Raw genomic sequence first — 26,458 nt, forward strand, 5'->3', positions numbered from 1 at the left:
CTTTCCTTTTTGTTTATCCGTTTTGGCTTGTTGTCTACCAAAACAAGGACATTTATGTCAATAAATCATTTGACATCAAAATACTTGAACAAATTGCTTCTCGAGCAATAAAATTGTTTCTGAAAAAAAGCAGAAAGCAAAACCGATGGCCACCGGTTTGCTATCAGCTGCTTGCTTTCTTCCTTCTCAAAGTAAGCATTTTTGAACTAGGGTTCTCTTCTTCTTTTTCATGGTTATATAATATTCCTGTCTTGAATTAAGCAAGAATGCAGAGGAAAAATACTGCTAGCTATTGAATGTTATAATTTCAATCCAGATAAGGAAGTGAATTTGAAGAGTTCGTTCTATGGCAAAGTGCTGCACAATCAAAGTCGCTTGAGAAGAGAATTCTATAGGACCCGTGGAGAACGCGCTGTGATTTTCTCCGTGGTTCATACTTCTTTACCTTTCTAATTTATTATTATTATTATTTTTTATTTTGCTTCCATACCTTTCTACATTCAGTTAATTACATTGCTTTTACTTGTGCAACTTTAAGAAGTAATGTTGGTGGTGTGACAATGAAATTATCTAGAGAAAAAGAAACGTATGTTGAAAATGATTTCATCTTATTGAATATTAGATTACAGATCTGTATTTATACAAATACAAATAGAAAAAATATGCAATTTTACCTCTATACTTTTCTCTCTCTTCTCAAACAGAAAATGACGCATCGCCAAAACTCTAAGCCCTTGTTTGGGAGGGGGTTAATGGAAGTAAATTGGAGTAATGGAGCTTAAATATCAAGTTAACCTTGTTTGAGAGTTGTTTTTTTTAGAGCAAACTAAGTTTAATGGAAATTAAATGTTTACTTCCTTTAGCCTCCAAACTCTAACATCCAAATTGGAGATTAACTAGAGTAACATAAAGTTATTTTAAAAAAATTTGTTTCTGCTGAGTAAATTTAACTTTCCTTCCCCTCCATATTTAAACTCCCGAACGAAGTTAAATATTTAACTTCATTTACATTCTATAAACTTTACTTTCCATTACCTCCTTTAACTCTCACCTCTGTTAACCTCCAAACTCCCAAACACAGCCAAGTGTTAGACGTGCTTATTTAGCTATAATCTACTACATTCATATCTATGATTATAAGACTTAAGCTTGAAATACAATAATACTTCTTTGTACTTCCAAGACTCCGCCATTCAAGCTGAAGTAGTCATTGTTAGGCCCAAAGTTTAGACATCACTGCTTTGAGTTGTGTACCTGTCGATCCTTTTGTAAGGAAATCAGCAAATTGATCAGCAGTTTGGTTATAGAACACTGGATTGGCATGGCAGCAATGTAAATTGCTGCCTGATTATCACAGTGAAGGGAAAATTGGTAAAGATGCTTGAACATGGAACTCTTGAAGCAAAAAACTCAACTAGTTTAGCTCACATATTGTAGTTGTCATAGCTCTGTATTCTGCTTCAGCAGAAGAACGACTCAGAATAGCCTGCTTCTTGGATTTCCAGGATATAAGTGAATTTCCCAGAAAAATGCAATATCCTGTGGTTGGTCTCCTAGTTTGTTTACACCTTCCCCAATCAACATCACACTAACTTTGAAGTTTCCAATTGTTATGATAGAATAGACCTAGATGAGTTTTTAAGTATTCTAGAAAATGGATGGCTACATCCATGTGTAGCTTGGTAGGATTAGTGAGGAATTGACTCAAGTGTTGAGTGATAAAGGAAATATCAGGTCTTGTGAATCCAAGATACAGTAATCTTCCCATGATTCTTCGATACTGTTCTGGATTGTCATATGCTGGTGAAGGGGAATCAAGTTGTACTCCACTAGGCATAGGGCAACTAACTGCAGTTGCTTGTAACAGACCAGCATGTGTAAGCATCTCTGAGATGTATTTATGTTGAGAAAGAAGTAGACCAGCTTCAGATCGAGCAATCTCCACCCCTAGGAAGAATTTAGATGGCCCCAAATCTTTGATAGGAAAAGATCGACCTAATTCTTGCTTGACTTCAATAATAAGATCTTCTGAAGATCCTGTGATTAAAGCATCATCTATGGCTAGAAAACCAGCTCTAGTTTTCCTTGTAAATAGGCAATAGTCATGATAGGATTTAACAAATCCTAAAGACTGTAGTTTCCTTGTAAATTCTTTACACCATTGCCTTCTGACTTGTTTGAAGCCATATAAGGATTTGGTAAGTCGGCACACTTGGCTTGGTTGTATAGCCAGGTTCCAAATAAATCTCTTCATCTACAAAGCCATGTAGATAGGCGTTATTGATATCCATTTGATGGATAGGCCATTGAAATGCTGCACCTAAGGCGTTATTGGATCGCATGTAGTATTTGATTTCCTGTGCTCCCTGTGTTCGCCTGATTTACTTTCTAGACTTGCAGTTTCATCTTACTTTGCTTCCTTCATTGTTTCCATGAGAATGAAAAGCAGCATGAAGATAGCTGGTCTTAGGCATGATTTCTAGGACAGGAAGAATATACACTACCGAATAGCTTTAATACCACCTAGAGAAAGAGAAAGGTATGATAAAAATGATTTCATCTTATTAAATATTAGATTACAGATCTGTATTTATACAAATACAAATAGAAACAAAATGCAACTTTACCTCTATACTTTTCTCATCTTCCCAAACAGAAAATGACACAGGCAAAAATCTAAGGTGCTGTTTGGTTCACAGTATGGAATAGAATAGGTATTATCAAGGAATAGAATAGGAGAGGAGAGAATATAGTAGATATTCTTTAGTAATAATTATTCCTATGTTTGCTTGATGGAATGAGATTATATGGAATAGCTAATCTTGCTGTTCAAAAGACAACTTTACCCCCAAGTGTAATTTCCTATTTATTTTCAAATTTTAATTATTATCATAAATTATCCAAGTATTTAATGTATACTAAAAAAAAAAAAAAAAGGGCGGCCCGGTCGCATTACGCGTCCCCGCTGAGCGAGGGTCCGGGGAGGGGTCCCACCACAAGGGTGTATTAGGGGCAAGCCTTCCCTTGCCAATTTAATTGGCAAGAGGCCGCTCCTAAGACTCGAACCCGTGACCTCAATTTAATGTATACTAGTTAAGGAAAAATGTGAAAAACGATAAAAATGCAAAAATGCAAAAAAACGTGAAAAACACAAAAAACAGTTAGAAATAAAAAAACGGTAAAAACACGAAAAATGAAACAATGTAAAAACGATAGTAATATTCGAATTGAATCTGTTAGGGTTTCTCTAGAACATGTTTGTGACATTTTATACAATTTTTTATTCTCATTGGATGAATGAAACTGATTCGACTTGGGTTTCATCAGTTAACTATTTGCATTTGATGCTTTAAATTTATTGGATCATACCTATTATTTGGTTGTTCAATGACTAAATATACATTAACCTAGATAATATGGTAATTAATACCAACCCTACATATCATATACACCTATATCAACATCATAACATACATAGTTTGAGATTGAATTGATTAATAATTACAATTTTTGATTCTCATTGGATGATCCATTAACCATTTGCATTTGATGTTTTTCACATTTTCACCATTTTTCACGTTTTGACTGTTTTTCATGTTTTTCGCATTTTTCACATTTTTACGGTTTTCACTTTTTTTCATGTTTTTCCATTTTTTAAGTTTTTACATTTTTCATGTTTCACATTTTTACTGTTTTCACTTTTTTTTTGCATTTTTCCCGTTTTCCCCCTTTTTTTGGTTGAAATGTGAAATAAATCATCAATAGATGTAAGAGAGTTAATTTTGGAATCAAAGAAAATATTAGTTATGGAATAGCTATTCCTAGGTTTAATTTAGGAATCCCTATTCCACCAATTGTGGAATACAAATTCCATGGAAAAGTATTGAACCAAATGGTGGAATAGGGATTATCTAGGAATAGCTATTCTATTTCGTGCTTATTTATCTATAATCTACTACATTCATATCTATGATTATAAGACTTCAGCTTGCAATACAATAATACTTCTTTGCACTTCCAAGAAATTATAGCTGTTGCAATGTAGAGCAACATAGCCAGCCATATTGGGATTTTGCATATATTGATCTGGACTTGTTTAGGTGGATAATAATTGGATTGTATGGGTTGTAGAAATGTATTTGTATACTTTTTGGAGTAGTCTTTAAGATGGTATCATGTTTTTCACAGCTTGGAAGGAAGGTACAAAAGAGAGAGACGGTCATACCTGAACCAGATTACCGGATACCAGTTGTCCTACTCGGTTAGTACATTTGAACTCTATTTTTTTAATTTTCCATGCTGATGAAGAGGGTTTTGTTAATTCAGAAGGTTCCATGTTATAGTGTAAAAATGCACATATTTAATGCACACCTATCCAAGTGATAGCAAATACCTACTGCTTCTTGATTGGTTTAACTTCGAGATATATTTTATTCAGCTGACCGCTGAAGTCTATGAGAACATAGTGGGTTAGTTATGCAATGGCGAAACTATTATGTTCTTCTTTGGTTCTAGGATAATTATCAATATAGAATGGCCTTCTAGCAAGTTTCACTAGTTTAAATGTTTTAGGAAGATTCCCTCTGGTTAGTCACTGTTTACTGTTCCTCCCCTGAACAAAATTCCGGTTTACACAGGTTTAGCTGGTGGATTAGCTTATACAAATAATTTATTACCGGCTGCACCGGTTGGTCTCCTTGGATTGCTCCTTTTGTTTCAGGTAACTGTAAGCCAAAGTAGTCGGCTTAAGAAATCAAAGATCGAATTTCACTTCAATATCTAATTACCATCCTATCAATTTTATATGGGTTTCGTCCTTTGGTCAAATGATGCCTTCTCGAATACCATTTTGACAAAGCACTAGCCACCTCTACTGATTGGATCGTCTCACCAATAATGAAGTGACAATAAGTGTCATGAAAGTTAGTATCAGTTCTGATGCTCTTCTTCTTTTTCAAAAATGTGCTAATATTTTTTTCTTTCTTCCAGACAACAAGAGTGAGATTTGTTTTTGACAATGAAGCTCTGGTTAGTGTACTTAATTTTCTGTATCTTGATAGGAACTCTTTGTAACTTATGATTTATTTAGTAAAGTTACCAGCATTTTTTCTCAGATTTGTGCATCGGTTTTAATATTATCACGATCTTTTCATTATAATGCCATGCCTTGTGATGACGAGTTTGTTGGTGTAAATTCTGCTGCCAGAATTCTAGTAGACTAATTACACTCATTTGGATTTGCATTCAAAACTAGCAGAGACTTCAATTCAGTTGGAAAACTTCTTGAAAGTTTTGCAAATATGCTTCTTTAAATGAGCAAGTGAATACCATGGTTGTGAAACATAAAAAAGTATAGATCTGTACTAGAAACTTGATTGGGATCAATATCTAGAATTTCTTTCTAACAAATGAACTATAAAAACTCAGTGCGAGTGAACCAGCTATGGTTTTTGCTGTGGCTAGTTCTTAAATCAATGAAAAGAAATGGTTCAATGTGCATCAAAAAATAATTTAGGGGCCTAATATATATCAAAATGATAAGTTGTTAACTGAATGTGCATTGAAATATAACAAAATAGAAATTTGAGCGATAGAACAGAAATGAAAGTTGAGCTAAAAAATTATTCTTCCCTTATTTTTAATTTTAATTTCCTGGGCAAATCATCATGGTTTGTCTAGGATATATATAGTTATGATATCAATCTTATTCTTACTGCAGTTTTAGGTTACCTTGCATATAGCATTTATAGTTCCTTTCCTTGCTACATGAGGAATTCTGAGTTGCAACTTCTAGATGACTTTTGTTTTTGGAGTATTTTCTGCTTTGTTGAATGTTGATTCATCTCCCTTTTGACTATTGATATTAGGAAGTGAAAGTAGGAGAACAACTTGACGATTCTGGTGAAAATGTGTTCGTGGGTGGGAAAAACCGTTGGAAGTAAGTAATTACGATGCTTCATCGAATTCAATGAATTGAATAGGCAGACAGTGATGATATTAGTTTACTTGACTACATACAGGTATTCAACGTTTGTAAATTGGGAACTGTGGTGGCCAAATTTCCCTGTTCTGGTTTATTTTAAAGAGACGCAAACAAAACCTCAAGGACAAGTGCACTTCTTTCCAGTAATCTTTGTAAGCAAAAACACTAACTTAATGGTGAATATACTAAAATATATTATCTGGGATCTGATTCTGTGGCTGTTTTATAGAATGGTAAGCAACTTTATGATGTTATGGTGGAGAGGGCTGGCCCTTCAAAAACCACTGGACCAAAACAATCCTGAAAACCTTCGTCTCCATGCCTTGCTCTTGTTTGTATCATATGAATAGGTATTGCCAATACTTTAATTTTTCATACAAGTTAGTTAATGTAGTTAAATAATGAATCTTTTGATAGGGATATATTAGAAAATGATCTAAAAGGTGAAAGTGGTATTATTATTGTTTGGATGAATGAAGTGGTACTATAATGAATTTGAATTTTTTGTATGTATTTGTTGCAGAGTATCTGGTTAAAGCTTTAATTGTGTAGATATTTTTGGGAATTAAGGAGCAGGTTTAGCTACCTAGTTACAGCTACATGCTAATAGTCTCTTATTTAAAGTGATGGAATACAAGTTACAATTATATATTAAGATTTTTTAACTTCTGTTTTCTTAAACAAAATTATAAATCAAGTATATATCTTGAATTTGTAGATTGATTCTTTTGCACTGCTGTTGCTTGCTTCACCCTTTTTTCTTGATAGTTAGTAACTTTGATGCTCCTCTCAACTCAAGACATGATATTCCCACCCACCCCTGAACATCTATTATCTGGAATAACTTCATCAAGAGGAATCTGCCAAATATCAATTTAAGCAAGAGATACTTTATATTGTGCATTTGATTTTGCAAACTCCTCCTTTCCCAAAGACAGAGCATGAATATTATCAAACATATTGTGTGTCAAACCATCTCTACCTACACAAATAAATGATTGCACTCAACAAATTCCAAACATGCATCCTTCTTCAATCAAGGGTTCCTCCCAAATTCCCAAATGTTATAGCATCAGAGATGGACTGGACGTGGAAGTTAATGTAATGTTTAGAGGTGTCAAAATAGGTAAATGGGTTGACCCAACCCATTTAATAAATGAGTCAATCCAACCCCATCTATTTAGTTGATAGATTGAGTTACATGGGTTAATATGACCTAACCCATTTAGTATATGGGTTACATAGGATGACTCATTTAACCTTATTAACAAAAAAAATCTAGCTAAAAATTGAGAAAAAAATAAAAAATACGTAAAAGTATAAAAACAAAAAAAAACTTTGTAATTCTAATGGAATTTTAGAAATCCAGAATTCTAGATTCTAAAAATTTACGAAATTTCAGAATTCTATAATTTCAGAAAATATTGTAATTCTAGTATTTCTTGGAATTTTATAAAATATTGGAGTTCTAGATTCTGGAATTCTCAAATTATAGAATTCTAGATTCTAGAACTCTGGAACTCTAAATTCTGGAATTCTATAATATTAAAATTTTAGAAAATACTAGAAGTCTAGGATTCTGGAATTCCAAAATTCTAAAATTTCAAAAAATACTCCAACTCTAGATTTTGGAATTCTAAAATCTTGGAATTTCAGAAAATGGTGAAATTAATTTGAGTTTTTTTTGAAATTATGGAATTCCATAAAAGAAGGAATTACAGAATTTCATAAAATACCAGAATTCTAGATTCTGGAATTCTAAAATTTTAAAAAATACTGGAATTTTAGATTTTGAAATTTTAGATTCTGGAATTTCAGAAAATACTAAAATTCTAGTATTTTCATGAATTCCAGATTCTGGAATTCTAGAAATACTGAAATTTTAGAATTTTGGAATTCCAGATTCTGGAACAAAACAAGAAAAGAAAAGCTAGTGTTAAGAGATTTATATTCGAATTTGCTAACGACAGAAACCATAACGTTATTTTTTGGACAAAAAAGAAGACCATAAGTACTATCTGGGAAAACCTAAAACCACAAAGTTTTTTTTTAATCAACCTTTGATTTTATCAGTTTAAAGTTTTATATAAATTTATGTTTCTATTTTTCATATTTTCACGTTTTTCCATGTTTTTTCATTTTTTATGTTTATTGGTTTTTCTTATCATATTTCATAAATTATTAAATAGGTTAACGGGTCAACCCAACTGACTCACGATCCAATCCATTTATTATATGAGTTAGATGGATTGATCCATTCATGATCCAATTTATAAATGGGTCAATCTAATCCATCTATAGGTTAAGTGGATCATTAAAGGGGTTATGATTCATTTTAACACCTCTAACCATGTTCCACATTTTATAACGTGGGATGAGTGGGAAGTTGGTGGTGGTTGATAAGGAAAAGATAGATGGTCAATATATTGTATTAGGGATACATCAATTGCTTCCGACTCTTCAAAATAAATTGTATGAAATTTAATTAGATAAAGATATGAAAAAATTACAAAACTTGGTCAAATGTGAGGCTTATTTATATATTTAACCCATTTATTCAACCTACTACCTATCTAAACTGTTTTTGTATGACTTTTCCATAATACCCTCAATATTTACGGCGCGGTTGTCCCCCTCCAGTTTGACTTCGCAAATTCGATCATCTGCGAAGCCTGCGAAACTAATGTTTGGTTTACTTGATGATTTTAATTAGGCATGTGCGAAGCCTGAATGTGTTTTTAACAAAATTCGCTAAGTGGTATATAACAAAAAATACCAAACAACAACGAATTCTAACATTAAAATCATAACATTATCAAAATTTACAACAAGATTGCCACAATAAACTCCTAACAAATCACTTCAAAGTGAACCTGACTAATCTGGACGGAAATTTCTCCCTCTACAGGAAGTCCAGACTTTTTGGGATGAGAGTCCAGACCTTTTGGGATGGACGTGTCCCATGGTGCACACCAAGATTGGCACAATCTCTCCTAACCAATCATTTCAAAGTGAATGTGGCAATCTTGAGGGAAGTTAATCCCAATACAGGAAGGAAAGTCATCTCTTCTACACTCCAATACGCCGCCTTCCGGAAAGGGATGTTATGTATTTAACCACCTTTAAAAAAAATTAATCGTGTTAGGCAGGAAAAAGGACGATTTGGCTTCGCGAAATGAGGATTAGCGAAGCATGCGAATGTAAATGTGCAGGGAAGAGGATGATTTTACTTAGCGAATCGATGCTTTCGCGAAGTTTTCGAGGTCTGAAACGTGACGATCTACTTAGCGAATCGATGCTTTCGCGAAGTCTGCGAGTGCAATCATGAACTTTTCTACTCGCAGACTTCGTGAAATAATCGATTCGCTAAACAGATCATCACGTTCTTTCTCATCGCAGATCTTCGCAAAATCATTGACTACGTGAAGTGATTTCATGGAAAACGCAGAGAAAATAGTAGATACTTACATTTTTCACGCCTTTTACCCTTAAAAGCGACAATAACAATATGATAAACTGAGAAAAATGATGGAAATAACGTAGAATAACCATTTCTTTGATGGTAACAAGAAGAAAGAAACCAAGTAACGAGCAGGAACAGGAAGATGAAGAACCATGGCTTCGTTTTCTAGGATTAGGAAGATGAAGAATCAAGAGATGAAGAGAGGAAGAAGAGAAATACATTATGATTTGGAAAAATGGTGCATATTTCGTGCAATTTAAAGGAAGACAAGAAGATCAAAAGTTTGGGAATCATTAATGGAGGAGCCAACCGTTTCGCGTAACCAATGAGAAGGGGGGGTGACCGTTCGCGTAAGGGGGAAGTGGAATTGTTAGATGTATTATGGGAAAGTCACACAAAAACAGTCTAGACATGTAGTAGGTTGAGTAAATTGGTTAAATATGTAAATGAGCCTCCCATTTGACCCAGTTTTATAATTTTTTCTAAAGATTTTTTTTCCTTTCAAAATCGAAAACCCTCTTTTGTATGGGATGATACAAATTGATTATATATATAAAACAATAGAAGTAAAATAATTCAAGTACCAATGATGAACAGACAACAAGAAAAGTTCCTTTCATAGAAGAAATCATGAATAAACATCTTCTCAAGAAGTTTAAGATGCTACAACTAGCTACTTACTCAGGAAAATGTGATCTCATGACCATATGCAGAATTATAAAGTTTCCATGATATTACATGGATGGGAAGATGTCATAATGTGTAGCATTTTCTAATTTTAATAGATCGTGCTCATGCATGGTTCAAGAGTTTGAAAGAATGCTCCATCTCTAGCTTTCATTAGCTAATAAAACAAACGTAAATGCTTTTACCATTATCACCAAAACGTATCTCCTGGCCATCAAGCAAGAAGAGAGAAAAATATTAAAGGATTATGTCGAAAGGTTTCATGCAATAACCTTAGAGTTTCATGAACTTCTGGTTGGCATGGTAATTGTAAGAGTCCTTGAAGGAACAAGATCGCGAGATTTCCAAAAATCGCTTTCTTATGATCATCCTTCCACCCTCGAAGATTTGTTCAACCAAACTAATAAATTCTTCCTTTCTGAAGATGTTATAAGGAACACAATTTTGATCACATGGACCTTAATGATCATATAGTATTTGGTCATTTACCGTTAGATCTAGACTGCTTTAAATCTTAGTGTGGAAATTCAAAGCATCCTAAAGCTTAGATTTAGTAAGTCTAGATCCAACGATGAATGACCACATGAATGAAAGAGGAATGGAAAAGGAAATGAAACAAAGCAGGCTATAAAAGATTATGTACTCTTTATGTTCCTTCCAAAGCCAACAAAACGTTGGAAAAATTTGTTATGCCTATTATCGATTCCACAATACTCATAGTCACTCTACCGATAAATGTAGAGAATTGATGAATGAAATAAAATCATTGATGTGTGACAAGGTAAACTCGTTAGATTTGTTTATATGGAAAGTTGGAGAATGGAAAGAACTCAAATCTCAAAAGGAGAAAGAAACACTAACAATAGAAAAAATGATATTCGAGGATACACAAAACCAAGAGTAGATAGAAAAGATAAAGCTCTATCCCTCGATAACAAGCCAACTCATTCAATAATAAACATTATTTCTGGAGAAACTTTAACGGGAGGATCCTCCTCATCAAGAAAGCTTATGCGAATAATGTGATGAAAGTTCAAGAAAAATCCATAACTTTTACTCCTACAAATTATGGAAATGTGGTTATACCTCGTAATATAGAGAGGGTCTTTATTGATAATGGAAGTTCTTTATTGATAATGGAAGTTCTGTCAATCTTCTTTGTTGAAATTGTTTTGAGAAAATAAATTTGTTTTTAAACAAATGAAAGAAAGTGTCAGCTCCACAAGTCATCACAATAGCAATGTGATTCAGGTAGTAATCACCTTTGGTGAAGAACCTTGCAGCATTACAAGGATGGCAAACTTCATGCTAATCAAATCTATATCTTCAACCTACAATGTGATCCTTAAAAGACCATTATGTAATGACATAAGGGTTATGCTTTCTTGAATCTATTTATTGATGAAGTTCCCTACACTCAAAGGCATAGAACAAGTGTGAGGAGATCAGAAGAAGGCTCAAATCTGTTACATCTCCTTTATTAAAGGAAATCATGTTGTAAATGGGCAAAGAATTTGAAAAAAAAAGCAAAACCAGAACATGTTGAAGAAGTTGAACTGAAAGAAGATAATCTAGAAAAAGCAATATATATTGGCAGCAGAAAGCCAAAAAAAGTAAAGGAATAAATAATTGAATGCCTCAAGAAGAATGTGGATGTTTTCACTTGGGTGCCTACAGATATGCCAAGTATAACTCTAGATGTAGGTTCTCATCACCTGAATGTTAATCCATACCTAATGCCAATTAAGTAGAAGAAAAGAAACATAGGACCATAAAGACAACATACATTGAAAGAAAAAATAGGATTAACATAAAGCCAATTAAGTAGAAAAAAAGAAACATAGCACCATAAAGACTAACATAAATTAAAACAAGAAATAGATAAGCTGCTCATTCGAGAAGTTAGGATCTAGCTTGCAAATGTTGCGATGGTAAAGAAGCCAAATGAAAAGATGGAGGGTAAATAACTTGTATTACATCAAGTTGAATACCTAATTAATTTCTTAGGACGCCTACAATAATTAGTTGGTATTCAATTATTTGCAATATTCAATACAACAATAGCACACTACAAAATGTGGCTTGAACTTAAACCCCGAATAATTCTTGATATGGATAAACTTTAAGTTCAAAAGCTCTCTTGCTCCTAGTCCATTGCTTTTTTTGTTTTTCTCTTTAAAGAAAAAAAAGAAAGGACAAACGAGAATTAAAAAAAAAATTCCTATAAAAAGATTATAGCACTCATCTATCTAACCATTAAAATCCAAGGAAAACAAGACAACTATAATAAAAATGTACATGTCAAATAGGAATAAATGCATGTTTAGGTTTTCAATAATTATTATTTTTAAACCAAACAAACGAGCTCATAAGTCTATTTCAAATACAATTCCAACAAACTGAACAAACATAAGCAAAATGTGTATTTCTACTGTGTAGGATTTTTGTACAGTAAATGTTGTGACAGTTTGTCCAATTAATCAATTAGCAAATAAATCTAGTGCCAGAACCAAATTAACTAAAAACTAATCTAGGAGTTACAGCTGACCCATAAAACAAGAATAATTTTCTAGGCACCCAAATACCAAATTTTACAAAAATGTTACATGACATGAATATACACTATAGAGTAGCTGCCTGCCACTGCCATGCCAGAGAAGGTAAGGTCTCACTCAAAAGGACATATTTTGGATTGCCATCTCTTAAGGTCTCACTCACAAGGACATTTTTTGGATTGCCATCTCTTTCACAGATGTCACTAATCTTCTGAACACTTTAAGTGAACGCGCTACTTTATCCTGCATGTATTCAAATCCATCCATCATTCATTATTAACATTATGGATAAGATGGTCAAGTCAATAAATAACTCAAATCCATCCTCTCATTCTCTTAATTTGAATTGTTTCTAATAATAACATATTCAAAGGATATCAGTTATTGGAATGCCGTGAACAATTTTTGAGGAAGAAGCATACCTCATTTAGTAACTCCAGACGTTCTAACGCTGGAACCAGTTGTCCGCATAGCAAAGATGTGTCCTGTCCACAATCAGACTTCATGCCATATGTAATTGCTTTCACAGCCCCACCATCATCAGATGTCAAAGAGCTGCAGAGAGAACACCACAAAACAAGACCATAACTTCAGTTGGTAATAACAAACAAAAAAGGTAAAGACCATTCAGTCTACCAGAGCTAACTGGTATCTAAGTACCAAGGTCTCATACTTGTAAGCATATTTGTCAAATCGAGATTCGTGAATTGAAATCCAAAGCACATAATGCAAAAATCTCCATTCAATGGAAAACTCTTAAAAGAAATAGAAGCTGCAACAGATGTTACAGTAAACCTCCTACAGCTACTGCCTAACTTGTAAAGCTAGAAGAATATTTATTTAATATACAAGGAAAGACAGACCTGTCCTGGAAGTGAACAAGAACGATATTTAATACTTGTTCTGCTAACGGAAGCAATATGGTAATTAGCTTATCTTTATTACCAGCTACCTGGCACATTTCCACCATCGCAATATACCTCCTACAAGGAGAAAGCAATGACAATTTAGCCTCCACCATAAGGTCTTCAATCATATTCAACCAAGAATATTTTTGGAAAAAAATACAAAAAGGCAGTTGAGAAGGTGAAAAGACATTAATGATAGATTTCATCACTCAGACATAACTGACTCATGTCATTGCAGGAAATCATTTTGAATCAATTGAACCTGAATAATATTAATCAGAAGCTTAAAACCATGTGAAGCATAAACTGCAATACTGCATTCCCAACTTAAAGAACAGGTTCGGAGAATGCCTTTAAACTTTGAAACCGACATGTAAAATGAACCTAACTAAAAACATTGAAATATGATAAATGACAACTCCATGCAACCAATTGTGTTAGGAAGAAGCAACTATAACAACAGAGGTCCTGTTATAGAAGTAGACTGAGTTTAGACACTAAATGGATAATCCTTCAAAAGTTGCTTGAGGAGTCAAATATGGTACACCCACATGCATTGTTGCATCATCAAATCAATTATATTGCCCAACTAGTCAACAATTGTATAAAATCTCTTGTGTTGTTTTTGGTCTACACTAAATCATTGATGAATAACACTTTTATGAAAGAAAAAAACCCACCTCTTTTGAATATCATCTGATGACGATACACATTCTCTCCGAACACACATGCTGATGATTTCATCCACCTCCTGTCTAGATAGCTCATTTATGTCTTGAATCTATAAAGAACAAATGTAATAATCATATCAACTACTGACTAAAAGAAGCTGAAAGTGATATGAAGTCTGTTGTGTGAATGAGAGATAGAGAGGGGGAGAAACAGAAGCTTTGCTTATGTTTAATGTTGTTATACCTTATTAAATAGTAAAGATTTTTCCTCTGCCGCCCTTTCAAGAGAAGCGGTCACAGAGCTAAGAAGAGATCCAAGTAAAGACAATGTGGGAAGGTACAGCCCAGCAGGAGATTGGTAATCAATAGGTTGGTCTGAAACCTGTCACATCATGTTGGTCATATATATAGCATTACTCTATAAATTGACCATATTGATACTGAAATATTTGAAACTATAATATTGTGACAGCATTACTCTAGCTCAATGCATGCTCATACCTGGAGCCTGAGAGATTTTTTTGTAACTAGGGAATACAAATAAGAGCTCAAGCTGAAGCACAACCGAAATGTATTTAGTTCCAACTTCCTCTTACTCTGACAATTTTTCAGGAAACAACTCCATTAGTTCAAAGCTTATAATTCACAAGTGTATATGCTTTTGTTTAGAGCAGTTTTCTCCTAAAAAAACATGAGCCTACCTCTGAAGATTGAACTGATTGGCTCAAAGAAGGTGTCTCAAACTCAAAAGGGAAAAGAGAATGCATCATACTAAAAAGCCCTTGAACAAAACCAAACTGATCACTTTCCTCATAAGGCCAAACCTAGAGGGGGAAAAGAACAGAAATTAAGCATTTCAGATTCATGCATAATAGTTTTTCTGAAGAAAAAAGAGAGGACAAAAACTAATTGAACTTTCACCAAACAAGGAGATGAATGGACTATTAGAGAGCCACTAACACAGCACATAGATTGTGCCTAACACTTTGACTGGCATGAATAATAACACAGCTTTATGTGAGGAAATGCTATCCAGCTTGTTTCACTATTTTACAGTATGCTATTATATTCTCCAATATTCCTCACCTTTCTAAGTATGCCAACAACAAGATGGATCTGCTCCATTGTCACATCATCAGCTCGAGAAATATCTTCCCGAAGGATTTGATCAAATAACAACTGATGTCCTTTAACAAAATCAACAACTTCTCGAACAATTTTGGTATTAACCTAACAAGCTCAGAAGAGACTCAATTTAGCAATAACTGAAGGTTCCTCAAAATATGTAGAGAAAAAAAAATTGCACTTCAAACATAATGATAAAAAGCAGAAAGAAAAAGTAAGGACCAACACGAGAGGCTCAAGAAGAAATGTGGTTAGAGATAGAATTACAAACTTCCAAATAAGAAATTCTAGTGTGTGTGTGTGTGTGTGTGTAAGGTTAAAGTACAGATTTATATACATTGCAAATTGCTTAATAAACAAGATATATTACACCAATAAAGTCTCATGGGCTCATTTAGGGGTGCTGGTGAAATAAATAAGGTGTGGTTATTAGTGCAGCCACATGAAGGCTCAAATGACAAACTCAACTCAAGCTTGTATTAGAGTTACCAGTGCATGTGAATTGTCAAGGATGAATTGTATGTAGCTATTTGCATACTGGAATTACAATAGAGAATGGTATAGAGGAAATAAGAGTAGGCTAGAGAAATATACAGACACATGGCTCTGATTGAGCTAGAGAGAGAAAGTGTGTGTGTAGCATACAAAAAAGATAGTCATAAGCAGGCTGACCTCAAAAATATCAGATGTATCAATCAATGATGTCAATGAAAACACCAATCTCAGTATTGGAGTTATTATCATTCTTTGCTTGTCAATATCCACAGCAACATCCCGTCGAACCTTTGGATCAAGCCGCCTCAAACTTCCCTGCAAGGTAGCTTCATTTTAGCTTATATCACTCCGAGAACAACAAACAGCACTACGAATAAACAACATTATAACCTGCAAATTGACTGCCCTGCACGAAGCAACAAACTCCAAAGCACCCATGGAAAATAAAACTTGGGCCCCTGATTTTCCATACTTGTGGCTTATTCTCAACAGTAACGCCAGTTCAGCCTCAATAGTGCATCCTCGCTGCAATCCATCAAGAGAGTGCCCAACATCCTATAAAAAATCATGACAGTAATATAAATTAAACTCACAGAAAGCATTTTGAGGTACATCATATCAAATAGAAGACTGGGATCTCCTATCCAATAGGTTAAAAAAATCTCATCTTCAAGTCAAAGGTTTACAAAAACAACAAACATGCTAAGCAGAAATTTGCACCAAAAAAATATTAACCATGAATGGTTGATTGGAGTTGCTTCTTCATTGGTTTGGCTGTTAAGTATAAATACTTAAATTTAAGTCTTGAAGGTAACCATATCATACAAAAATGGAGAACAAGAACCCACTTAGGTCGGACCGACATTGCTAATAGTTTTGCATAGACGAGGAGCATTCAGGGGAACTATCCACAACCGCACTTCTCTTGAAGGATCCATGAAAGATGAGAACCAAATCCAGGATAGCAAAAGAGTACGTATATATTCTAAATTTCATACATAAGAGCAGATGCAGTCCGGCTCTTATTATTTATTTACTTTAGCTAAGTGAAGATGCATCTACACGTAAGGGCAAGTAAAAGATAATAAATCAGCTAGATAGACAACTCTATTTTCTTATGATCAAGTTATTTCTGCATTAAAGACGGTTTCCGAATTGGCCTTTTCATATTTGGGAAACATGTCTAGGGGTGCAAACGAGTCTGCCTAGTTCGCAAACTGTTCGATTTCGGCTCGGTCAAAGTTCGGATCGGCTCGAGCATTAATGAGCCCAAGTCCGAGCTTTCTTAAGTTCGAGAGTTTTTTTATTAATATTATATATATTATTGATATTTATTTTTTAATTTAAATACATTTTAATTTTGTAATTTTTTATTAGTTTTTTTAATTAGCAACTTTGAACCACACATAAATGTTTGGCCCAAAACTCAATTTGGCCTTTAGCTCTATATTTGTTTAATCTTATTACTTTGTTAAATTTGTCGTAGATGGTATGTTATATTTGTTTTTTGGAGTTTAAATTTTGTATTCTAGGAAGAAGTGTAAATTTATGAGGTTAGAAATGCATAATTTAGAGTTACATTGGAAAACAATGTATGAATGAATAACTTAGACTTATATTGAAAAATAATTTATATATAATTGGTGGAATATAATGTAGCATAGTATAAGGGAAGTAGCGAAGGAAGTTCTAGGGGAATCTAAAGGTAGCATGCCACTGGGTAAGGACACATCTTGGTGGACAGAAGAAGTACGACAAGCAGTAAAGAGTAAGAGAGAATCCTATAAACTATTGGGGAAATGTAGGAGTGACGAGAACTACGAAAAATACAAAGAGGCTAAAAGGGAAGTAAAGAAGGTCATACGAGATACTAGAGCAAAGGTGAATCGGGATCTGTATACAAGATTGGATACGAAAGAAGGGGAAAGAGACATATATAGAATTGCTCGGATGAGAGATAGGAAGACGCGAGATCTCGGAAAAGTTAAATGTGTGAAGGATGTGGACCAGAAAGTCCTAGTTGGAGATAAGGATATCAAGGAACGATGGAGGTCCTATTTTGATGACTTATTTAATGGAGATCGCCAACAAGATGTTGGAGATATAAGTATCCATCACGATATGATAAATCACGAATGCCTGCGGAGAATTCAAAAGGGTGAAGTCAAAATGGCATTAAGTAAGATGAAGTTGAAGAAAGCAGTAGGACCTGATGGCATCCCTATTGAGATTTGGAGATGTTTGGGAGAAAGAGGAATCGAATGGTTGACGACGTTCTTCAACAAAATTTGGAGAAACAATAAGATGCCATCAGAATGGAGGAAAAGTACCTCAATCCCTTTGTATAAGAACAAAGGCGATGTCCAAGATTGTGCCAACTATCGGGGAATCAAATTAATGAGTCACACTATGAAACTTTGGGAGCGAGTGATCGAACAAAGGTTAAGGAGGACGGTGAAGATCTCGGAAAACCAGTTTGGCTTTATGCCGGGAAGATCAACTATGGAAGCCATCCATCTAATGAGACAATTAATGGAGCACTATCGAAATAAGAAGAAAGACTTGCATATGGTTTTCATTGACTTGGAGAAAGCATATGATAAGGTACCAAGGGAAGTACTTTGGTGGGCCTTGATAAGGAAAGGCATTTCGCGGAAATATATTGACATCATAAAGGACATGTATGAGGGAGTATGCACGAGTGTACGTACTAGTGTTGGGAAGACTGAAGAGTTTCCTATTACGATTGGAGTGCATCAAGGTTTCGCACTAAGCCCATTTCTTTTTGCCATCGTTATGGATGAACTAACAAGTTCACTTCAAGATGGTATACCATGGTGCATGCTGTTTGCATATGATATCGTGTTGGTTGATGAGACGAAAGAAGGAGTGGAGAGGAAGTTGGAACTATGGAGACAAACTCTAGAATCTAGAGGCTTTAAGTTGAGTCGAAGTAAGACAGAATATTTGGAGTGTAAGTTTAGCGGCCGTAGGAGTAGGGAGGCAGGGACAATCACCCTAGATGGGAGAGTTGTTCAGGCCTCGGATTGCTTCCGGTATTTAGGATCTATTATCCAAACGGATGGAGAAGTAGATGGAGATGTTGCTCATAGGATTAAAGCTGGTTGGTCGAAGTGGAAGAGTGCTACGGGTTTCCTTTGTGATCCCGGCATGCCTAATAGATTGTAGGGAAAATTCTACCGGACGGCAATTAGACCAGCATTGTTATATGGTACGGAGTGTTGGGCAGTGAAACACTGCCACATCCATAAGATGTCGGTGGCGGAGATGCGTATGTTGAGATGGATGTGTGGTCATACGAGAAAGGACCGGGTGCGTAATGAAATAATTAGGACAAAAGTAGGGGTCACATCTATTGAGAATAAAATGAGAGAAAACCGACTAAGGTGGTTTGGCCATGTGAGACGTAGAGCGCTTGATGCGCCGGTTAGGAGAACCGAAGAGTGGCAAAGGGATGTAGTGGTGAGGGGTAGAGGAAGACCTAAGCAAACTTGGAGGAGGGTGATCGAGAGTGATATGAGTTTACTGGGAATTGAGGAAAATATGGTAGTGGATAGGACGGATTGGAGGGAGCGAATCTGTGTCGCTGACACGACTTGACTTTCATGGTTTTATATGATGGTTCATGTTAGCCGACCCCGAATCATTTCGGGACTAAGGCTTTGTTGTTGTTGTTGTGGTGGAATATAATGTACCTATTATGGGATGAAATTTGTTTTTTTTACCTGATTCTAATATGTTTTGAAAGAAAAGAAAAATTGAACAAGGTAAAAAAAACTTATGTGAAACTTAACATCCATTTATTTGGCAAAACAATACATATAAAAGAAATATTATTCAAGAGCACTAAACAATCCCACATCGGTGGAAAACAAAAAAAGCCATAAAAAATCTCTATATAAAAGAGCAAGGGTGTTAATGAGCACAATGGGCTTGAGTACCCGTTCTCATTGGGTCATTGATACTGACCCAAAAAATATTTAATCAGACTAAAAGTATAGCCGGTTTGTGGTTGAACCAGTCGGTCTGGTCTGATTTTTAGAACATTATTCTTTCGTTGGAAGATTGATTTTGTAATAAAATGTTAATCATATACAATTAAGTATATTCTGAACTTTTTTTAAATTCAAAAACGAGCCGCTCGACGAGCTTCGAGCTCGAGCCGAGCTCTAAAATTCCAAGCTCGGCGAGCTTCGAGCTCGAGCCGAGCCCGGTCTCCACACTTCTCGAGCCGAGCCGAGCCTGCCCCTGTTCGGTCCCGGTTCAGCTCGTTTGCACCCCTAAACATGTCTTCAATATATCTTAGATGAGCAAATATTGATTCACCAGCAAAGAGTAAAGAAAACTAAAGTTTATATAAAAATAAAAAAACATATCCATGATATAGTAGACATGATAACGGAGAGACCAACACCTGATAGGAAATATTGCTGATGCTCATCAGGCAAGACCGCAAAAAGCCCCTACTTTGAAGTTGGCTAAAGAAGTACTTATCATGATCAATACAAATCAATGAATCCAGAACATAGAGGGCTATTGTCTTCCCTGGTTCACTGCCACGAGTTGCATCCTTAGTCACCTGGAGATTTAAACAAACAGGAAATATGTGTAAAGAAAGGGAGTTGGAACCAGAACAGTATCATGATTTGAATAGCACTACAGAACAACCAGAACGCGAAAAGTGAAGCAGAAAGTCACAGCTATCGTATCAAAATCCAAATTATTTTAGCCTATTTCAAAAGCCAAGTTTTAAATCAAGATTCAAGACAAATCACAAGTTCTCATCACTTCTATAGAAGTCCATAACAAAGACAGCATACAGTTACTACAACCTATGTCTCTGTCAGCTTCTATGTTTATACAATTGAGTAAGATGCCTACCAAATCTAGAATGGCCTGAGCTTCTTTTCCTATGATTGAAAAATTTGCACGAGCTAGTTCTGCCTGTTCCTTGTCAATCTGAAACAACATAACAAACCATGATTCATAAACTTCTACAAAGAGAACTTATACCATCAGTACTTTAGAATTCACACACCTCATGGAGGTCTTGATCTTCACTGTCTCGATCATTAAGCAACAAGTATTGCAGAACTGTCGTTGGAACATCTGGATCAAGTGTATGCTGACAATATTGAAAATAGCTAAGCAGCAAGGCATACTGGCTGTAAACATGAATGGAGAGAGAGAGAGGATCAGAACCCAACACGAATCCAGACTTGTATATTGGCATCAGCTTAAAACCTTTACCGTCTTCTCAAGGCCTCTGATGAATCATTCCTCAGAATAGCCAGTACAAGCTTAAACAATATGGAATGACAAGCACCATTTGACAATTGCTTGACCATGATAATATCAAGAGATGTGATACTATCAGAACTTAAACCACCAGGATAAAGAAACCTTTCATCGCGTAGTTTGGCCATACATGTAAGTGCAACCTAGAGGCATTCCAAGCAAAAATTAAGGCACATCAGGAATTGTGTAATCTAACTTGAAAAGTAGAGAAGCAAAGTTTCAAAGGATGGAACTTCTAATACCTGACTTAATATGAATGCCATCCTCAATGAACAGTCTGGAGAAGCAGAAGCACTAAGTGAGGCATCAAGAACACTGCTAACAAGGCAAAGAAATTACAGAGCATCCATGAAAGAAAATGCAAGACAAGTACCAAACATGATAAGGAACCTACAGGTACAAAATTTCAGATCTATTTTCCAGAGATGATAGCCTCCTTGATGCCGAGACCTGAAAAACACAAGTATTAATGAAAAGAAAATGCAGCGTCACGAGCCATTTGAGAAAAAATATTGCAAATGTAGTATATATAGCAAAGGGAACTATTAAAGAACCACTAACCTTCCTTTCAAAAAAGAAAAAAAAAAAACACTAACCTCGACGATTTGTGCCCAGCCAGTCAACATATGAAGTTGGGCAGCTTGTTCCTCAAGATTCTTATTATACTTCCATCCCCATCTAAAGAGCTGCTGAATCATCTCCCTTACATCATTTAGCTCAGCTTCACTCCCTAAGTTACTCAACTGGGGATGTACTGAATTGAACTTCTGAACAAAAACAGAAGTTAGGAACAGCAACCCTTATGAGAAGTTCGTAAGCAGCAATTTTATGAACAAGTAAGATTGATGAATTCTTGGTAGGCTCAATTAGAAGAAGACGAAAAAAAAAACCTGCCAAAGTTTGTTTTGAAAAGAGGCTAGGTCAATCAAACGATCACCACGCTCTGAATAATAGTAGATACCACCCTTTCCAGAACCTGTTGAGTCACCAAGTATGTCCTCTGCCTGCAAAACATGCATAAAAATATGACATGCAAGAAAAATAAAACGAGAACCATGTTCAAGATGAAAAACCCTACCAGCAGGTCATACTTCATATTCGAGACAATCTGAGAAAGCTTCATAGTAGTATCTGGGCATTTAAATTGGATAACCTCAAGCAACTCTAACACCTGAATTTTACAAGCAAATGAGTCATATTTTCAGCAGCAAAATAGGCAACAATTCAAATTAGTTGGAGAATGTCAGAACTAAGAGTTCTGGCATCAGATCTGGGTAGAATTCAGGAAAGAAGAGAAGAGAAGAGAGAAATTAGGAAGGAATAATTCATTAAAATTCTGGATGCCTAGACTAGTACAATACGCGTTCTCTAAATAGGAGAGAAGGATAGAAAACGGTTAGTACAGCTGTCCAGCTGTCTAACTCACTAAATTCCAAAAATAGCTAACAACTAGAATCCAGAAGCTTTTAGGGAATAAAATAGCATCATAATGCTAAACAATAAGGAAAGAGAAATGAAATAACAGAATTAACTAACTGCATTCTTGTCCCCAAGAATGGAAAAATTATTTACGAGCATACATGATAATTCCCCCTCCTTCAATGCATTCTTGCCCCCAAGAATGGAAAATTTCTGGAAACTCTGCTTCAATTGTAGCAGAGTATTCCCATGTAGAATCAATGGAAGGAAGTCCTTCCAATTGAATGAGGAGCTGAGGCACTGAGAGATCACCCTTTATGGCACTTCTGGTGGCAGACACTGTTGGTGCTGATTTCCATTTTAGTAATCAAATATGAAAAACATTGTGGATGCGGCAAGAGGCAGTAAGCTGTAGTTTACAGGCCACCTTGCCAATTCTTTCCAAAAGCTTGTAGGGTCCATGGTACCTTGCTGAGAGTTTGAGGTGAAGCTCTAAGGGCCACTGTCACTGTTCAAAACCAAGGCCGTCTTGACCGAAATCAAGAATCCGCCCCGATTTTCTCCGATTAGTCCCTCTAGATGTTTCTTGGCTCCTAGGCGATTTTTAGCCGCATGTGATCCGCCTCGACCCCACCTAGACGCCATCTAACAAAAGTACTTTTTATTGTGAATTTATTTTTTGCTTTATTATAATTCATTTTTGAGTTGTTTCAATGATATTGTTGTTGAAATGTTGATGTTTTGCACATTTTAAAGATATAAGTTACAAATAATATGTGTTTTTCTAAATTAAATAATTTTATATTATTATTTTTAGATGATATAATACATATTTTAATTGAATTTATATAACAATTTGTTGATTAACAAATTAAAATTACAAAAATACAAATCCGGTTAATCCCCGATTAATCTTTGAGGGCCTATCCACCCAACTAGCGCCGAGCATTCTTTACAACCTTGGCCATTGTACATTCTATTTTGTGCTTTAGCCAGGCTCTCCTTGAGCTGAGCTGTCACCTTAGCTCTCTCTTGCAATAGTTCCTCCATAGAAGCTACTTGAGAAGTTTGAGAGGGAAGTATGGGTGGCTGGGGAATGATTCCATACAAAGTTTCAAAAGGGGACATGTTAATAGAGCTATGGTATGCACAATTGTACCAGAACTCTGCCAAGCTTAACCACTTATACAATTTCTTAGGTTGAAGAAACCACATGCTTCTTAGGTAACCCTCCAAACACTGATTTAATCTTTCGGACTGACCATCCATTTGAGGATGATAGGCACTGGTAAACTACAATTGGGTGCCCAGCAACTTCATCAGTTTTTTTTCCAGAATACGGCTGAAGATTCTATCTCTATCTGTCACTGAAGATCTAGGCGTTCGATGCAACTTGAAGATGTGATCGAAGAATTGTTGGGCCAATATTGCAGCATTGAAGGGGTGAGAAGAGTCCAATAAAGTGCCCTCCTTTAGAGAACCTATCCACCACCTATAATGCACGGAAACTCTCTATGACAAGCGTTTCCCCGTTTCCGGCAGATGTGGGAAACGAAAACTCTCGGAAACTGATACAAAACGTTTCCGGGCACGTTTCCGTAATTACCAGAAATATGAAACGCGTCTCTCAGTTTTTAAACGGTTTTCCCTACGTATTTCGATTAAAATTCTGGAAATTCAAACTTTCTATTTTCCAGTTCATGTTCAATCTAAGATTATGAAAATTGAAACTTTCTATTTGAGAGATAATTACTTCCTTGTATCCTTCAATTTAAAGAACTTATCCATATTTCTTTCTCCTATAATCCTTGTCTCTTGAATCTTGATTGAGCTTGGACTTTCTTCATCTTGTTCTTCAATCTTGTTTTTATTTAATGTATTATTATATTTTTAATATTATAAATATGCCCCTATATTTTTAATTTTTACACGTTTCCCCCACATTTCGTTTCCTATGTTTTGTAGAAATTACGTTTCCCAGTATTGTTTCCTTTTCAGTTTCCATATCCGTTTCCGTTTCCGTGCAACATAGTCCACCACAACAAGAATTGTGTCAAATCCATAGGATTTAGGGAGCCCTTCAATGAAGTCCATGGCAATATCTTGCCAAGAATCCTTAGGGATTGGTAGAGGTTGAAGAAGTCCAGGTAAGCAGAGGCCTTACTCCTCAAGAAAGTATCACAAGAAGATACCCAACTTGTGACTGTTTGGGCCATGTTAGGCCAATAGAAGTTTTGTTGCAAACGAGTGAGAGTTCCCTTGACACCAGTTGGTGAATTGTGACAGGTTGCAATTACCATTTCCCTTTAAGTTAGTTGTTGCACCAATATAAAGTTGTAAGCAGAATAACGTAACTTGAACTGCTAACTTCTTTAAGAGTGTACTTGCATGGTCATCACCAACATAAGATGCTTGAATTTCATTCATCCAAGCAGGAATCTGCATAGCGAGGGCGTTCACCCTAGAAGTAGTTCTGTCATGTTCTTCATTCTATCTTGAGAGTGCATTGGCCACTCTATTATCTACCCCTTTCTTATATTGAATGGTATAGTCTAACCCCAACAATTTGGACACTCCTTTATGTTGTAAGCAAGTGTGCAGTTTCTGTTCTAGGAGATGCTTAATGCTCTCATGGTCAGTCTTAATAACAAAGGCTGGATTTTCTAAGTAGTGTGTCCAAGCTGTACACGCCTGAAGTATGGCTAATAATTCCTTTTCATATGCAGAAAGCTTCTGGCTTCCGGGACTAAGGGTCTTAGAAAGGTAACAAATAATTTTTCCTCCTTGCATAGGAACAGCTCTAATACCAGTCCCACTAGCATCACATTCTACGATAAAAGGTATAGTGAAGTTTAGTTGGGATAGAATAGGGGTTGTAGTCATAAGCTTTTTGAGATGAATGAAGGCTTCTTCAGCACCAAGGTTCCATAGGAAGCTATCTTTCTTAAGTAACTCAGTTAAAGGTTTAGGAATTGTCTCATACCCCTCTATGAACCTCCTATAATAACCAGTTAAGCCTAGAAGTCCTATAAGGCTCTTTAAGGAAGTGGGAACTGACCAATTTTCCATTGCCACAAGCTTTGCTGGATCAATGGCAACACCTGCAGCAGATAAATGTGGCCTAAATAGGCTACAGAGGGGACTCCAAACTCACATTTAGACCCTTTAGCATAAAGCTAATGTGAATCTGGCAGCTGAAAGACTAGATTAAGATGATATTTGTGCTCCTCTTCCGTTTTATTGTAGATTAAAATGTCATCAAAAAACACCAAGATTCCTAAGATAGGGGCAAAAATGCTTTTCATCAAGGACTGAAATGTAGCAGGGACATTAGTTAGTCCAAAGGGCATTACCAGAAATTCATAATGCCCTTTATGAGACCCAAATGTTGTTTCCTTCACATCTTCTGATGATAACATGCTCTAAGATCAATCTTAGAAAACATTGTAGCTCATTTAAGCTCATCAATTAGCACTCATATTATTGGAATAGGAAAATTGTTTTCCACAGTTGCTTTATTTAATTCCCGAACCTCCAGGTTCCTTCTTTCTATTTGACTAACATGACAGGTGAGGCATAGGGACCCTGGATGGGTTGTATGACTCCATTTGTGAGCATTACAGCTATCAGTTTTTCAATTTCATTCTTTTGGTTTTGGAAATGGGAATATCGGTAGGGTCTAACATTTATAGGGTCTGTGGCATTCATGAGCGGTACAGCATGGTCATGTGTTCTGGCAGGAGGTGTAAATAAGTGCTCAAAATGTGCAATTAATGCTTGATATTGGGGTGGTGCAGTGGGTAAGTGGCTAGGTGTTTCAGTTGTTTGGGAAA

At 35.6% G+C, this 26,458-nt stretch overlaps 2 protein-coding genes across 3 annotated transcripts in view; one reads left to right on the forward strand and one right to left on the reverse strand.

Moving 5' to 3' along the window:
- The first annotated feature begins 52 nt into the window (after window positions 1-52).
- Window positions 53-6,700, forward strand: LOC136203456 (uncharacterized). Of its 2 annotated transcripts, XM_065994617.1 has the most exons (9): window positions 53-191; window positions 317-429; window positions 4,189-4,261; window positions 4,638-4,720; window positions 4,990-5,028; window positions 5,868-5,938; window positions 6,021-6,135; window positions 6,213-6,333; window positions 6,507-6,700. In XM_065994617.1, the coding sequence occupies exons 1-8, from the start codon at window positions 146-148 to the stop codon at window positions 6,285-6,287; spliced, it is 615 nt and encodes a 204-aa protein (XP_065850689.1). In that variant the 5' UTR covers window positions 53-145; the 3' UTR covers window positions 6,288-6,333; window positions 6,507-6,700. The 2 variants fall into 2 exon arrangements, with proteins under 2 accessions (XP_065850689.1, XP_065850688.1); XM_065994616.1 differs by lacking the exon at window positions 6,507-6,700 and having other exon boundaries at window positions 6,213-6,492.
- Window positions 6,701-12,492: 5,792 nt separating this feature from the next.
- The window catches only part of LOC136202995 (nuclear pore complex protein NUP205), a 34,655-nt gene continuing 20,689 nt past the window's right edge, over window positions 12,493-26,458 (reverse strand). Inside the window, exons 27-45 of the mRNA XM_065994023.1 lie at window positions 22,285-22,377; window positions 22,097-22,210; window positions 21,803-21,973; window positions 21,601-21,656; window positions 21,449-21,521; window positions 21,159-21,349; window positions 20,947-21,073; window positions 20,790-20,867; window positions 20,323-20,487; window positions 16,278-16,442; window positions 16,065-16,202; window positions 15,354-15,497; window positions 14,969-15,091; window positions 14,769-14,864; window positions 14,512-14,649; window positions 14,277-14,377; window positions 13,552-13,671; window positions 13,111-13,243; window positions 12,493-12,931 (exon numbers count right to left, since the gene is read on the reverse strand). Of these exons, the coding sequence (XP_065850095.1) occupies window positions 12,848-12,931; window positions 13,111-13,243; window positions 13,552-13,671; window positions 14,277-14,377; window positions 14,512-14,649; window positions 14,769-14,864; window positions 14,969-15,091; window positions 15,354-15,497; window positions 16,065-16,202; window positions 16,278-16,442; window positions 20,323-20,487; window positions 20,790-20,867; window positions 20,947-21,073; window positions 21,159-21,349; window positions 21,449-21,521; window positions 21,601-21,656; window positions 21,803-21,973; window positions 22,097-22,210; window positions 22,285-22,377 (2,310 nt within the window). The 3' untranslated portion in view covers window positions 12,493-12,847. The remainder of the gene's footprint in view (window positions 12,932-13,110; window positions 13,244-13,551; window positions 13,672-14,276; window positions 14,378-14,511; window positions 14,650-14,768; window positions 14,865-14,968; window positions 15,092-15,353; window positions 15,498-16,064; window positions 16,203-16,277; window positions 16,443-20,322; window positions 20,488-20,789; window positions 20,868-20,946; window positions 21,074-21,158; window positions 21,350-21,448; window positions 21,522-21,600; window positions 21,657-21,802; window positions 21,974-22,096; window positions 22,211-22,284; window positions 22,378-26,458) is intronic.

This window comes from Euphorbia lathyris, chromosome 8 (assembly GCF_963576675.1).
Source record: "Euphorbia lathyris chromosome 8, ddEupLath1.1, whole genome shotgun sequence".
In the NCBI taxonomy this organism is placed as follows: domain Eukaryota; kingdom Viridiplantae; phylum Streptophyta; class Magnoliopsida; order Malpighiales; family Euphorbiaceae; genus Euphorbia; species Euphorbia lathyris.

Excerpts from the sequence above, each read along its gene's own strand:
- LOC136203456 (XM_065994617.1), top strand. The coding sequence starts at position 146 with ATGGCCACCGGTTTGCTATCAGCTGCTTGCTTTCTTCCTTCTCAAA. Across the intron at positions 4,262-4,637 it reads GATACCAGTTGTCCTACTCG|GTTTAGCTGGTGGATTAGCT; the intron begins GTTAGTACATTT and ends CGGTTTACACAG. Across the intron at positions 4,721-4,989 it reads GATTGCTCCTTTTGTTTCAG|ACAACAAGAGTGAGATTTGT; the intron begins GTAACTGTAAGC and ends TCTTTCTTCCAG.